Source organism: Manis pentadactyla, chromosome 8, assembly GCF_030020395.1.
Source record: "Manis pentadactyla isolate mManPen7 chromosome 8, mManPen7.hap1, whole genome shotgun sequence".
NCBI lineage: Eukaryota > Metazoa > Chordata > Mammalia > Pholidota > Manidae > Manis > Manis pentadactyla.
The window spans coordinates 53,297,003-53,313,571 of NC_080026.1; the positions used below are offsets into that span (position 1 = coordinate 53,297,003).

General features: G+C 34.6%; 1 protein-coding gene across 5 annotated transcripts in view; it reads right to left on the reverse strand.

Annotated features, from left to right (window-relative positions):
* LYST (lysosomal trafficking regulator) overlaps positions 1–16,569 on the reverse strand; it is a 224,662-nt gene that overhangs the window by 193,009 nt on the left and 15,084 nt on the right. For all 5 annotated transcript variants that reach the window (XR_008998856.1, XM_036919307.2, XM_057505741.1 and 2 more), the window contains 2 exons: positions 5,159–5,241; positions 646–844 (listed from right to left, as the gene is read on the reverse strand). Coding sequence is in view for 4 of the 5 variants with exons in the window: in XM_036919307.2 (XP_036775202.2) it covers positions 646–844; positions 5,159–5,202 (243 nt within the window). In the remaining variant the exon portion in view is untranslated. The remainder of the gene's footprint in view (positions 1–645; positions 845–5,158; positions 5,242–16,569) is intronic.

Consider the following 16,569-nt stretch of genomic DNA (forward strand, 5'->3'; position numbering starts at 1 on the left):
TTTTTCATCTACAAAAGGAGACTGAATGAAAAATCCTACAGTCCTAACTAATTTTAAAATTCTGTTAATTCTATAATAAGAAAACAGCAAAATATCATGTGGTCATACCACACTTTAAGCAAACACAATAATGTACAAAAAACTAGATGTATGTAAGCTAAAGGACTCAGTAGTTATTAGTTTATACAAAGGCTCCTCTAATTTAACCCCAGAATTACTAAACTCTCTAAAGATAATTTACACTAAACTTTTCAAAAATGTATCTGATGTTTATTGAAAGTGCAAATTCATCATGCTTCTGAATTGTAATATTTCTACTAATAAATCATAATTATCTCACACTGATAACTATGATAAAAGGCATAGAATCCATGTAGCCATTTTAGAATAGAGGCCAGTTACTGAAATATCTTAGAATTATAAATTATTCTTGGAATTATAAATTAAGTCTAAGATATTTCAGACATTTTGAAAAGTATCCAGATAAACAATATGTTCATAAATGGGGCTAATTTTCTTTGCTGGAGTGATGTGATAGAAATTTATCTCAAAGAGATGCTCAGAAACCATGTAACCCAGATATCATATATCTACAATTAACTATAATATAGTGATGGAAAAAATTATGGGATATGAAAATGTTACCTGATCAATGATAGAATTTAGCTTGGTAAGTAACAGAAATCCTCGGCCATGGACAAGGTATTGTCCAAGGGTCGCCATGTGTGTCTCCTCCTCTTCCTCTTCCCTGGCCTCCACCCTCTGGACCACTGCATTGCAAAGCCGGTTGACATCAGTAAGAAATTCACGTGCCAAGGAGTTACTGTCAGTGCTCATGACCGAGCTGTAACACAAATATTACAAAAAAGATTAGAAAAACAAAAATTTCCATTTAAAAGTATGTGTTTTTGTTGTTTGTTTTCAACCAAAGACTGACTTTAAATTATTGGGCACTGGTACTTAATCCTGTAATATTTTCAGACATAATTATGACCTACACAGGTGCTCCTTAAATATTCCTTCGTGGCAGCAATAAGCTCTGGGTGTGAAATGCCTAAGCATAACCAAGAACATTGAGTGAAACACCTAGGTAGAAGTTATTAGCAAGTGGTTAGAGTTAAGGTAGATCCTTATTTTCTCTCTTATATAGCCTGACCGAAGACTAAAAGTAAGGCCATTACTTATAAAATTTTCTTGTTTTACATGTTTTAAAAGATAAATGGATATTTTAAAAATATTAACTGTTTTTTACCTGGTAAAACCAACAATCACTGACCCACCCTCCCCAAACACCAGAGTTGAGTGTGAAAGCCAGGGGTGGGGTACATGGAGGATTTACCACCAGGTGAACAGAAATCAGAAAATTCTACCAATTGAAGTTATGCCACTTTACTTTTTACTACATATCTGAATCAAACAAAGGGCAATGTGCCATTGTAAGATTAAGGAAAACAGTGAGGTAAAGCAGACAAAAGAGCATGGTAAACAACAATATAAAGAAAAAATGTATAAATATTCAGAAAAGAAGAATCATTAATAACAAAATCCCCTAAGAATTTCAAAGTAGTTTCATCTTAGGGATAAAAGTAATTTTGAGACATCCAGTAACCTTCACAAACTTTTAACCTGGAGAGGTTAAATTAGATAAGATGTATTGCGGAGTCTTCTCTTCACCCACTTGGGGAGAAGCCCTGTGTGCTGTCCCTGCTAAGAAGGCGCTGGGCCATGTGACTATGTCTACTGCTAGGAGGCACAGCCAGTGTCTGGGCCCTAGTGAAACTGAAGTATGCCCCATTCAGGAGCAGCCAACACCCCGGTTGCAAGGTGTGACTTGTATGATGAAGCGACATCGGGTCAATCAGGTTGTTTCTCTTTCTTAGCAATTTGAATTAAAGGACATAATGTGGTGAAAAGTCACAGAGATGGGCCTGTGGTAGTCATTATAAAGTAGTACGACTCAGAAGAAGCCAACTGATAAAAATGAACCAACAGGAGGCAAAGAGAAGCAGGTAAATGTGGAAGGGAGAGACCACAGAAACTTCTAACACTGCTTTAGTTCCTGTTCATTCTGGAGTCTGATGGTTTTACTCTTGAATTCCCATCAGAATTCTAGGTATTGTTACATAAACAGTTCCTTCTTTAGTATAACAAATATCATTATTTTTAATATTATTGAACATTAGTAAGACAGAAAAGTATTTTAAAAAATAAAATGTACAGCATTCATTATCCCTCTACTGTACAGCAATAACCTCTAACATATATATAATACTGGTTCTTTACAAGCTTTCACTCAGCAGCAATAACCTCTAACATATATATAATACTGGTTCTTTACAAGCTTTCATTCAGTAAAATTGTTTGAATCAAATAATCTAATTTACATTCAGTCCATATTTATCCAACTTTATTAACTTATTTCACCTAATCTGTCACTGATTTTAAGATACATAATTATTTAGTGTACAACAAAAAAAGAAAAAACACTGCCAATTAAATCATAACACAATGCTTCTAATCACTTAGAATTTTCCATACAGTATCACCTTCTGGGTCATCAGCACCATTTACTATGCAAGATTTCTTAAGAGTGCTACATTACTTTTCTTGGGATTTTCTTCCAAAGATGCTCACATCATTCTATAAATTTTGATGCTGGTGCTTTCTTGATCTTACTAGATGGAATCAGCAGAAAGTTTCAGATAATAACCAGGAAACATTTAAAACACATCAGATAGAGTACCAACAAGGCATTTAACTAGCCTGAAGTACTGATTTGAGTGAAGAGCTTTGACCAAGGTCATTCATGAGCAGGCTATAACAGCTCCTTCACAAGTGCAGCCTACTGACAGTGCTTATAAGATATCATTAATTGCAAGGCATGCTGCAACTTCTAGATATTAAAAATGTGAAAAACTAAAAGACTATGGTAATAATTATGGCCTATCTTCTAGAAACTAAGATAGTGGAAATTAACATGAATTTATAGGTATGACAATTAATGAGGAAATAATTTTAATCCCACTTTCTGAAAGCACAAGATGTCGAGTCAATAAAAAGCATTATAATATACGCAGAAATGTCATTTCTCATTTTAAAATGTACATAAAATATACACATAGTACATAAAATATATAAATAAATTAGGCATTATATCTATTATCTGCTTTGATTCAGGGAGGTATTTTGGAAATCCTTTCACATGAGCTCTCTCCTACTCTCTTTGATAGCTGCATAGCACTCTTGAGCATGTATATATCACATATATTCCTTTACACAGATGTACTGTCACTATGTAGCCAATCTTTCATTGAATATTTTGGTTATTTCCAGTTTTTATTATCATAAACAAAGTTCTAATAAACATCTTTACACTACATGCACATCTATCTTATTATTTCCTTGAAGTAGAAATTATTGTTAACTTCATATAATAAGTTTCACACATTTGTTAGCTTTGTGCCATTATTGTTAGTTTCTGCCATTATTCTGAATGGGATTCCTTGAAGTAGAAATTGTTGTTAACTTCATATAATAAGTTTCACACATTTGTTAGCTTTGTGCCATTATTGTTAGTTTCTGCCATTATTCTGAATGGGATTTTGTCTCCTATTATATAATCTATCTAGGATAGAAGAATGGTAAATAGAAGATGTATAGGAAGATTTATTTTACTATAGTAATTGTATATCCAAACTTCTTACTGAACTTTTACTGACTTTCTTGGGATTTCCAGATATAAAACCCTACAGATATAAAACACATAACAAAAATTCTGAATTCTCCTACCCAATATTCACACACCTTCCACTCTTCTAAGTGCATTAGTTAGCACTAACAAAACAACACTGGTAGGGGTGATAAGGGGGACTTTCCCTTGGCACATTAATTTTTTAATTAATTAAAAATATTTTCACTCCTATGTTTATTGCAGCACTATTTACAATAGCCAAGAAATGGAAGCAACCTAAGTGTCCATCAGTAGATGAATGGATAAAGGAGATGTGGTACATATACACAATGGAATATTATTCAGCCATAAGAAGAAAACAAATCCTACCATTTGCAACAACATGGATGGAGCTAGAGGGTATTATGCTCAGTGAAATAAACCAGGTGGCGAAAGACAAGTATCAAATGATTTCACTCATCTGTGGAGTATAACAACAAAGAAAAAACTGAAGGAACAAAACAGCAGTAGACTCACAGAGCCTGAGAATGTACTAACAGTTACCAAAGGGAAAGGGACTGGTGAGGATGGGTGGGAAGGGAGGGATAAGGGGAAAAACTGGGCATTGTGATTAGCACACATAATGTAGGCGGGTGGGGACATGGGGAAGGCAATATATACAGAGAAGACAAGTGGTGATTTTATAGCATCTTACTATGCTGATGGACAATGACTGTAATGAGGTATTGTGGGAGGGACTTGAAAATAGGGGGAGTCTAGTAACCATAATGTTGTTCAAGTAATTGTACATTAACGATATCAAAATAAAAATAAATAAATAAATAAATAAAAATAAAAATATTTTAATTAAGGAATTTAATTGAATGCCTTTCAACCATTCTGACTGCCAACTGAAAAGATGAATGTCTGGTATTTTTTAAAGATTTTTAAAAATATTTCAAATACCTAGAAAAGTACAAAGAATACATAACATGAGATTATAGCCAAAATTCAGATCTAGCAAGTATTAACATTATACTATATTCAAGTCAGTTCATGTGCCTGTATGTATGTGTGTGTGTAAAGAAATCATACCTTACAATATAGGAGAGTCATACCCTACCACTACCTCTTTCCCCTCCCTAGTTGGTGTTTATCATTTCTGTACACATTTTTATAATTTTTAAAATACTTATAGCCATAAAAATATTCAGTATTGTTTTAATTATTTTTAAACATTTTATAAAGAGTATACATGTATTCTTTTGTAACTTTGCTTTTCCCTCCAAGATGATGTTCATTCCTTTAAACCACTGTGCAATATGCCACTGTATGAATAAGCCATAATTTATATATCCATCTCTACTAATGGAAACTTTAATTGTTTTTACTTTGGGATTTAATTAATGCCACATAATTATGAAGTTGTAAAACCTTGGACTGAACCAAGTATTTTGTCTTCTAATACCTATTACATTAAATACTTACCAATCTTTCAACACTTCTCTGACATTTATACACTTTGAGCTCATAAACCAGATGAAACAAATATTCTTAGAATAAAGCTTCACCTACAAAAGAAAAACAAACATATTAATGGAAATAGTAAAACACAACTAATTTAAATAAAGTTCTGACATGAAAACCAGTGGCCAGTCTTAACGTTTGATGTATGAATGTTTTGAACTTCAAGAGTGTGCTAAAAAAAATAGCCTCAAGTACAGTGTTGAGAGAAGGAGTCTTGGAACATATTTGATCTGAACAAAGACAACTTGATGGTGGCTCCCTATCCTTCCTCTCCCAAATCCTAACTTAAAACTTCCAGGTAAATCACCAGTTAACTACAAAAGGAGGAGGATCAGACCATATCAGTCTTTTTAACAGGACTCTAGGAGGCAGTGGAGTATCATCTACATACTATGGGGCAGCTGGGTTATTACCCTCCTGTGGTAATAAACGGATATCTATTTGAGGATATTTGAGAACTCAGAAAATACTAAAACCAAACGATGAATAAACTAGCACCAAATTTCATATTCTTCTTGAATTTTTTTAAAATGAATTAATTTTTTGTGTACAATAAAATGAAGGCTATTTGTAGAATGCCTAAATGATAAATTCCTACATCTGGGATGGCAACAAGATGCTTCTCTTTAGCTAGCTGTTTTCCCCTTCTCTATAGTTTATACAAGGCAGAGGCATGAAAAATATTTCCTTATTATAGTTATAAGGCAAACATAAAGGTTTCTTTTGAACTACAAGTTTTTAAATCAGAATGATCTTTGCTTCAAAATGCTCAAATATAGAGAACTGTCTTGAGTTCCTTTCAGCTTGGAAACAGTTCTTATGCCACAATATCCTAGGCAGAGGATAAAGAAGACAGGAAATGGGGCAGCTGCGGTGAGACTACACAGGATTTTGCATGAATTAGGAAAAAACACCTCTTACCAGGCGTGTGCAACCCCACAAGAAGAATATGAAATTTGGTACACAGTCACCAAAGTACTGGCTAGATTTCAGTGCCACTAGCCTACTTCACTGGCTGAGCACCAGTGGCCAGTGCATTAACTGTTCAACCCAATGGAATGGCCCTGGAACGGAGTCTCTATACATCCTCCATACCTGTTCCTGCTGCCTCCTGAACTAATCAAAATGATACATCTATTTTTAACTTAAAATCATGGAATCAATTATGAGCATAAATATAGTATTGTCTTAACTGCTCTGACTACTAGCACCCTCTATCTTAGACTACTACAGGGTTGAGCCATGTATCTTGAGGTGCTACAAAGATTCCAGCTAACTCAGCATGGGCATTAGAAGTGAAAGCTGACAGATAACAGGATCCATCTGTTTTTTTCTCTTATTGAGGTGACATATCTAGGCCATCCTGAGGGATTTCTCTAATGCTCTTAAACTGACGTGGCTTCTTTACCTCTGTATTTGCAATGCCCAGCCTGGATATCCATGGAGTTTCACTCTATCCAAGATCATAATTCTATCTGCCAGCACAATCAGCTGAGCCCTCCTTTCCTCTGCCATACTTTTTATACACAGCTGTATTCTAATTTTTATCACCTTATATTATACTGACTGTCCATAAAGTCCAGAAATATATATAATTTTTAATAGATTGAAGACTCCTTAGGGCATATGTGTATTTGTTTCTGTTTCCAAACTAAATGGACACCCACCCTGTAGTTATGTATCTACATGACTGTCTTACCCCTAGGTCATGAGTTCCTTAAATCAGGGAGCCTGTCTTACTACTTTTGTACTCTATAGCTATAATGCCAAGTATAAAAATCATCATTATTACTATAATTTTGAACTTCAAATACAATTATTGTTATAATGTCTTAATAAATAAAACTTGTTCCAAACAATATTAAGATTTGTGTTTTCTCAAAATTTACCATAAGTGAAAAACATAATAACAAAATGCCTATATCATACAAACAACCTCCTCAGGAAAAAAGTTTCACTTTCTGTAATGCAGTGACTGGAAAAATGTAAATATGAATGGCCAAAACAAAAGGCAAAAAGCTGACCTAAATGTTTTAGCTACACCTCCTAGTTTCATGTCATTAGACATTTCATTAATATGACATTTAATTCAACAAATGTTTATTGAACACTTACTATATACCATCTCATATTTTTGGCACTGGGTATAGAGCAAAAACAAAATCCCTACCCTCATGGATTCCAGTGGCATAGAGAAAGACAAAAAACAAACACATTGTAATGTCAGACACTGCTAAGTGCTATGTAACAGACAGGAATGATACTTTAGATAGCATGGACAAAGAATGTCTCAAGAGGTGACATCTGAGTGAACACCTGAATGACGGAAATGGGACATGTGAGTATCTGAGAAAAGAGTAGTCCAGGGCTTGGAGATTAGTGTAAGTTTGATGCATTAGACATTGAGTACAAGAGAAAAAGAGAAGTTAAAAATTACTACATAGAATAAGCGAAGTCATTCACTCCTGCTTCTCAGAGACTGAAGGTGTAGAAATAATAGAAGTGTTCCCTTGCAAGTGTTTCTCCTTTAGAAGGGAAGTCTTCTTCCCCCATCTGCCCCTCAATCCAAGAATGGAAGTCTTCTTGCCTGCCATTCCCCATTCCCCTTGCCAAAAAAAAAGACCACAAGGTTTTTTAAGCCTGTGTGAAGAGTAGCACTGTTTACTGATAGGGAAGACATACAGAAAAGCACAGTGGGAGGGAAAATAAAGTTCAGTTTTAGCCATGTTACATTTGACAGGTGTCTTAGAAACCAAGCAAAGAATATCAAGTAGACACTGGATATACCAAACTGGGGCTTAGGAGGGGGGCAATCAAACTGCTGAATAAATTTTTAAAAATATTTTTAAATTGAGGCACATACAATAAAATGCACAAATATTAGTGTATAGCTCAATGAATTTTGACATGTATATATCTTCATGTAGCCATCACCTAGATGAAGAAAAATATCTCACTAATTTTTTCCCCCTTCACCTATGTCATCTAGATTTCTTTTAATGAGACCAGATAGGTGAAATAACCCAGAACAGTGCTGTCCAACAGAACTTTCTACAATGAGAAGACTACAGCTAGTGGCTACAGCATTGAACAGTAGGGACCTCAAGAATGAGTGCAAATGGAGCAAAGAAGAGATTTGCAGACCAAGCTATCTGGTTAGCATCATTGAGTCAGGCAGAGGAGGAGCATTCAGCACAGGAGACCTAAAAGGAGCAGCAAGTAAGACAGGAGAAAAATCCAAAGAGTGGTACCTCCCAGAAAGCAAGTAAAGAAAACCTGAAACAGGAATATCACAGAGAGGTTGAGTAAGAGGAAAACTGGGAACTGATCATTGGATTTAGCAACATGGAGGTTACTGACAACCTTGTCAAAGAGTGGTCTCTGGGGAGTGGCAAACAGTGGTGAGGAAACAGAGGCAAGGAGTTTAGACCACTCTTTTGAGAAGTTCTGCCTTAACAGGTGATAAGGAAATGGTCGCTTGAAGGGAACATGGGATAAGGGAGGGTTTTTGTTTTGTTTTGTTTTGTTTTGTTTTTTAAAACAAGAGATATTATTGAATGTTTGTATAGCATGTTTCTCCAACAGGGAAAGTAATACAGATGAGAGGAGATAATTCCAGGAATAATGAGTAGGCAAAGAACAAAAGAGGATTCAGTGTGCAAACGCTAGGAATGGTGACAGTTCAGCTAATGGAATAAGAAGGATGAGAGCATTCTTGAGTACAGGTGCAGGAAGATTAATATATTCGGCAGTAAAAGGACCAAGATTTGGATGCTTCCATTTTCTCACTAAAATAAAAGGTTACCAGCTCAGAGTGAGAAATGGGAGAAGGTGTTAAACTGATGAGTGGAATAGGGTCAAAAACAGCAGCCCAGAAGAGATCCTGTAAAGCTGCCAATAAATACCTAAGATTGAGTTCTGTTATTTTACTGTGAATAAAATCTGAATAAGTAAAGAGAGAAAAGGAGGGAAGAAAGGCATTACAGACAGAAAGAATAGCTCAAGTCAAGTCCTTAAGAGAATTAATTAAGTCTGGTATCAAAATAAAAATGAGAAAAAGGAAAATAAGGATGGAGAGAGGAGTGACCAAGAATAAATAAAAGGATTTAATGGTCAGCCGAGAGCTCAGTAGAGGCTGACCACCATGAATTTCTGGTGATATCAAATTTTTCAGATATCTGAGATTCTCCAGCAGGATTCAGCTCCTTGGATCCAATAGCAGAGAATGAAGATTGTGTCACTGATGTAGAGATGGGAGTTTCTGTGAGCTGAGGCAGCAGAAGCATGAGTGGAAGGGAATCAAGGATACAGGTGAGAGAACAATCCATATGATCAAAAATGGAATACAGACTGAGTAGGAAACAGAAAGAGGTCAGGCAAACATTGATAATACAATCAATTATTAGACAATGGCCAATCTCTCTGAGATAGGAGCATTAAAAATGTGGTAATGAAGGAGAGTGGAATTTCTAAATTTCTGAAACAAACAGTTTCAGATGATGACAACATCTGGAATGTGACCCTGCAAGTAGGGTGTGAAGTGAAGTGTAAGTTAAGATCACTGCAGTTAAGTAGCCATGAGGCTAGCTTTTTTTGGGCAACAGATCATTGTAAGCTCTTAAAATGAAAGCCCTTGATGAAGACAATTCTGTCTGTTGGATTCACTGCTAAATCTACAGCATCTAGAACAGTAGGTGGCACATAGAAGGCATTCAATCATTTGTTGAATGTGTTGAATGAATGACATGGCTTTTCTCTCAGGATTCCTGTTATGTTCACTTGTCTGATTAATATCTCAGTGGGTCAAAATCAGGCTCAGAGTATCAGCTCCCCTGGTATTTCCTTCACCTTCTGGAAATGAAATGGTCACTAAGATAAGGTAATAGTGGCTCTGCTTTTGTTGATTGAGACTTGCCAGAGACATCTGAACAGCTGACTCTGATACCTCAGTTATGTTCTGGTTTTCTGTGATTAATTTCTACTACCTAGCATACAAAAGATTACAGAATTAAGCTAACACCCTCAGTCTTGTGGATTTTTACACATTTATCTTCTTTACATATAGAACTACAGTTGACCTTTGAACAGGGTAAAGGTTAGGGGCACTGACCCACCACACACAGTCAAACTCTTACAGATAACTTTTGACTCTCCCAAAACTTAACTACAAATAGCCTGTTGTTGACTGGAAGCCTTACTGATAACATAGTTGATTAACACATATTTTGTATATATATTTTATACTGTATTCTTATAATAAAGTAAACCAGGGAAAATAAAATGATGTTTCAAATTTGCAAATCTCCAAAAATTTTCCAATATGTTTATTTTTTTAAAATCCATGTATAAGTGGACCCACGCAGTTCAAACTCATGTTGTTCAAGGGTCAACGGTACTACTGCTATGCCCTACACCAAGTCATTACTACACATATATTCTTCACTTTCAGGCATTTTTCAATACCTTGTCATTTCTGTGTGTTAGTCATGGTCACCAATGACATTACATTTACCACTGAAAATAAAATCTCAAGCCCAGCAACAGGACAATAAATGCTCCTTAGGTCACAAAGTTTCCTCCTTAAGAACTACCAAATAGCCAGGGGCCACAGTGATAAGAAGAGAAGAGTCCTTTGTGCTATAGTTCCCTTTTTCATTCACTCACTCATTCATTCAACCAAAATTTATTACTTATTCAACAAATATTTCAATCAATATTTACTACCTCTTTACTCATTCTATTTTTGCTAGTTTCTGAACCTGTTCTCAAATAGTCAAAATAACATTGTGACAGTGGTGAAAACAAGGCAACTGACTGGAAATCTAGAATTACTAGCCAGTCACACAGAGGCTGTGTGATGTTTGGTTTCCTTTTCTATAAAATGTATATCCCATAGAACTGCTGTTAGGTAAATTGCGGATCTTCGAAGATTATAAAGCGTCAGTAAACATTCTCAGTAAATGTAGTATGTGGTTCTCTTTGTTTGGCACTAGCTGAACACATTAATACAGACAGTAGCATCTGGAGGAAGAGAAAGATCACTGCAACCTTTCCTCAGAGCAGTCTGCAAGGTCGTGTTTTTATATTCTGCTTTATGATGATGCTGGTGCCAGAAAAGCACTGAAAATTAAAGAGAGGAGTACCTGTATTTTTTGCCTTTTCCCTACCTGTGACTTCTACAGAAAACAAGGAAAAGGACAAGGAAAAAGATTACAATAATGACCTTTATTCTTATAGCCTGATTAGAAAGCATACTTTTTCCTAAGCAAACAGTAACATCTGAAGGACTTGATTCCTAATCTTTCACCAAATGTCAAAAGTCCAAAACCCCTTTTAAAATAATACCATGTGTTTGCCTAAATTTCTTAATTACTATAGTATTAGAGAAATTACCATGGGAGAGAATATTTCTCAGAAATGTGTCCTGAACCAAAAAAAGGAGACTGCTATAAATCACAGGGTGAGGATTAAACAAAATAACATATAGCATAATAAGTACTCAATATATTCTGTTGAATCAGAACCTGCCATGATTTGAAGCAGCCTTCTTGAAAATGAGGGTTGGTTGATATGGACTCTTAGCAGCTAAAACCCATCTCTTCAGAGTTCAATATATATTGATTATAGACTGATTAGTGTTTCTCCCAAACATCTTTTATATTCTTTGCAACACAGCATTAAAAATAAAAAATATCTTAGGAGAAAAAAGTGACTCTATTTATACTATTTCATAAATGACATGAAGAAAGGAATGAACACAATAAGTTAGAATCATACATTTGCACAACAGAAGCAACTTCAGACATCATATTCTCCAACCCCATATTCTATAGGTGACAAAAACCAAAGCCCACAGGGCCAAGGTCCCATGGCAGCTGTCTTGGAATTATATGATATTTTTGGAACTAATTAACTAGAACTAAAATAGCCATGTTTAGAAGACACAGCCTTTCTCCTTTTGACAGGCCAACTAAAAATTAGACAGTGGGCAAAGAAGATTCCTTATTAAATACTATCTCTAAATATTACCCAGAACATTTATTAAAATCCATTAGATTGTGATTTGTACACCTGGAAACAAGACTTAAAAATCTTTCTCTACAAACATCTGTAACTACAATAAAGAGTTATATATTTGAAATCCAGGAAACTTGGGTAGGGGTGAGAGGAAGAGACTATGAACTGACGTTGTTCAGATTAACAGAATTCTCTTTAAGGAATAAGATAGTTAAGGCACATCAGCTGTATTAAATTATACAGTATTTAAACAAGAAAATATCTGTTAATCTTAGGTTTACTCTGCAAATATTTGGTCATTCTAGATGTGTTAAGCAATAACCATCAGAATGATTCCCAATGAGAGTCTTAAAACTGAGAATTCATTAGATTATTTATATATCATATATATTTTTTATTAATATAAGGATATTCACAACCCATGTTGCAATGGCTAATAAACATTCTCTTGGGAACATTGAATCAAGATGTGATAGTCACTGAATATGAAAACTTAAACTACATTTTACTAGGCTTTGTTTTTATAAAATTCTTGGAATTTAAAATTTGGATTAGGGAAGGAAATGACACCTTTGCAAAGTTCCAGAACAACTGAGTGAGATAATCCATATAAAACAGGTTAGCAATAAGATAAACGGTTTTACAAACTGAAAACTTCCACAAGACAAATCATGATCCCATAATCACTGATTATTTACCATAAGTGGGGGTATTTCAACTTTCAAAGAAATTTTAACAGTTGTAGATTATAGCAGTTGTTCATAGAGCTCAGGCCATTCTTGACAAATTCCAAATTTGATTTTGTGAATTTTGCATTAAGGAACATCTGTTTGGATGTCAGGATGTCACACATTCTTAGAAAGTTTGGATTGTGGTCTCTAGCACCTTAGACACTAATGTGGTATCTTGAAGGAAATGTTCCTCAAAAAGCTCAAAATAGAAAAACCATTTGACTCAGGAATTCCACTCCTAGGAATTCACCCTAAGAATGCAGTAGCCCAGTTTAAAAAACACAGATGCACCCCTATGTTTATTGCAACACTATTTACAATAGCCAAGAAATGGAAGCAACCTAAGTGTCCATCAGTAGATGAATGGATAAAGAAGATGTGGTACATATACACAATGGAATATTATTTGGCCATAAGAAGAAAAGAAATCCTACCATTTGCAACAACATGGGTGGAGTTAAAGGATATTATGCTCACTGAAATAAGCCAGGTAGAGAAAGACAAGTACCAAATGATTTCACTCATCTGTGGAGTATAAGAGCAAAGAAAAAACTGAAGGAACAAAATAGCAGCAAAATCACAGAACCCAAGAATGGACTAACAGTTACCAAAGAGAAAGGGACTTTGGAGGATAGGTGGGAAGGGAGGGATAAGGGGGTGGTGAGAAAGAAAGGGGGCATTATGATTAGCATGTATAATTGGGGGGGCACGAGGAGGGCTGTGCAACACATAGAAGACAAGTAGTGATTCTACAGCATCTTACTATGCTGATGGACAGTGACTGTAATGGGGTTTGTGGGGGGTACTTGGTGATGGGGGGAGTCTAGTAAACATAATGTTCTTCATGTAATTGTAGATTAATGATACAAAAAAAATGTGTAGCACACTGCCTGGCAGGTTGTAGGAAAGTCAGTAACCATTAGAGCTACCATGATCATCACCCTGAATTTGGCTCTTCCCCTCTAACTCTATGCCTAAACATTCTCAGGCCCACATCTCCTCTCCCACTTGCAATACCAACAACCTCTTAATTGGTCACTCTGCCTGTTCTATTTTGCACCCAATCTAAATTCTACAGTTGCTAAAAATGTCCCTCACATTCCTTAAAATCATAAATAACACCCCAATTCCTAGGGAATAAGATCCCAATTCTTTATTATCATGCTATACAATTCCCGCCACCATCTAACCTTTCTAATCTCATAACACTGCACTACCATATAATTTCTCCTAGGTATGCCCTTTCTCAACACTATTTCACTGATTTTTAAAAATTATGTTGCTGTTGCTATAGGAATTCCCATTAATTCCCAATTAATTACTTTTATACATACCTCTATCTTAGGACTCAATGCACTGCACTACAGCATTATTATTTCCAAGCTAGATTATACTTTCCTTAAGAAGGGAAACCAGGTCCTCATTTGTTTAAGAAAAAAAATTATTTGTGCCTAACACAGTGCCACAAACAGTAAGAGCTCAATAAATAAACACCAATTTATTTAATGCTGACTTTGGAGAAATTTTAATATTCAAATTCCTTTAGAAAATCTTCATACAGCTAAAGCTCTGAGAAATAAAGAAGCACATTTACAAAACTTTTTTTCCATTCCATAGCAAACATTTAAGGTACTAAGGAAAGTATTACAGAAACACCTAAAAACCTTACCAAACTTTTTCAGAGTAAAAACAAAAACTTAAGCAAGAAAAATCTTGGATGTTATTCTTCCTATATTAAAAACTGTAATTTAGAGTTTAAAAGTTCTTAAAATCAATTGTAAACATGATGGTTTTCCATACCTCCTAAAGAAACATGAAAAACATAGCTTGGAGCCTTACCCCAAATGTGAAGTGAAAGTTAAATGAAAACTAATTTATATAGCAAAACCATAATGATAGTTTAAATATATTTTTTATATAAGGTAAGAGAGTCTGCAAAATAAGTTTCAGAAATAGTGAACACAGATATTTACAAGCTTTAAAGACATCTTGCAACTTTAGACAGCACTAGTTTCCTCTTATTCCTTTGTAATTCTTAAAGACAATGAAAATTAGCTTCCTTCTAAAGAAAAATATTTAGTTGAGGCATTCAATTACAGACAAATGTTTTTCCTGTTACAAAACATTTCACATCAAGAAATTTAATAGCGAGATCAAACTGAGATCCAGTTGCTTACTCTATTGCTCCATAACCATCCATGAGGATGGATAGAGAGTAGGAGAGAAGGGCATGGGGACTGGGAGCGATAAAGAACAGGAACAAAAAATAATAATATATTTAAACACTTCTGGAGCAAATTCATTTCAAATGCAAACTACACTTAATATTGTTTCTAGCTCATTGGGTACCAATCACAATTTACTTTACATCACTGTTGTCTAAATGTAGGCAGGTGTAAAGAAAATGGGTTGAAGTTACAAATGAATTACACTAGAAACCAAGTGCTGTTTTGCCTCAAACCCTCTTTAGGATTTCAGGCCAAGTGCTTAACATTTCTGAGCCTTATTCTTCTTAACATATTTAAAAAAAAAACAAGACAAAACTAGGTGATCTCTAAATATCTTTTAGGCTGTAAACTTTTATGACAGTACAACATTCAGAAAATAGTAATATAGTGATAGTATGCATCAAGATTAACCAAAGATTAAAGTGACCCATTCTAATTGTTTCCTTAAATTGTGCATAATCAGGTCTTGTCAAAACTACCTTACTGTGATTCTATATTTTCAAAAATAAGGTGTAGAGAAAATAAATGTATTTCAGTAATATGAAATGTATGATTTTAGAAATACTCTCCAAAATATTTAAATAAGACTAACAGAGAAAAAACCTTCAAGAATAATTATCAGCATTACGGTCTTTGGAAACATCATTAAGAGGAAATCCAGAAAATGGCAAAGGATATTAATCTTTAATGAACTCTAAGCCATAATGTATTAAAAGTCCAATAAAATCTGGATAGCAAATATTAAAAAGTAGTATAAGAGCAAGCTGATGGATATAAGCAGCTGTCCTGAAAGTCACACCAAAAACCTCTTTTTACCATTGGCCAGGGTACAGTGAATTTTGCACTTCAATGAATGAATACCCAAAAGTAGTAACAATGAATGCATTTTATGTGCTGATAAATATCTCTTGTTGCCCTTGCAAATAAGCCACATTGATATAATAAAAAAAGAAATAATTCCTACCAATGTTTTAATTTCACTCATCCAAACTCAGTATAATAATTACGCTGTTGGCATAATATGTGTGCAGTTATTACTTATTATTCCACCTAAGGAACTAGGACAAGTGAACTACAGGTGAATTAATAAGAATTTCATGGTATCAAATCACATTTTGATAAGAGCAATATTAAAACAAAAGAATAAAATTAATATAGAACTATCGATCTCTAAAAGTTCATAATTCTAAAACGAACATACAGATTTGATTTTGCTTATCCTAAAGAAACAGAAATTACCAAAAACAGTGAATTCAGCCAATAACCAAATGTCACTACAACAGAAAGCTTAAATATAATTAACCAGAAAATATTTCCAATGTACAAAGACACAATTAATTTTGTAAAGTACAAGAACAAATCTCTAGAAAATAATAAACCCATCCCAATCTTGTCA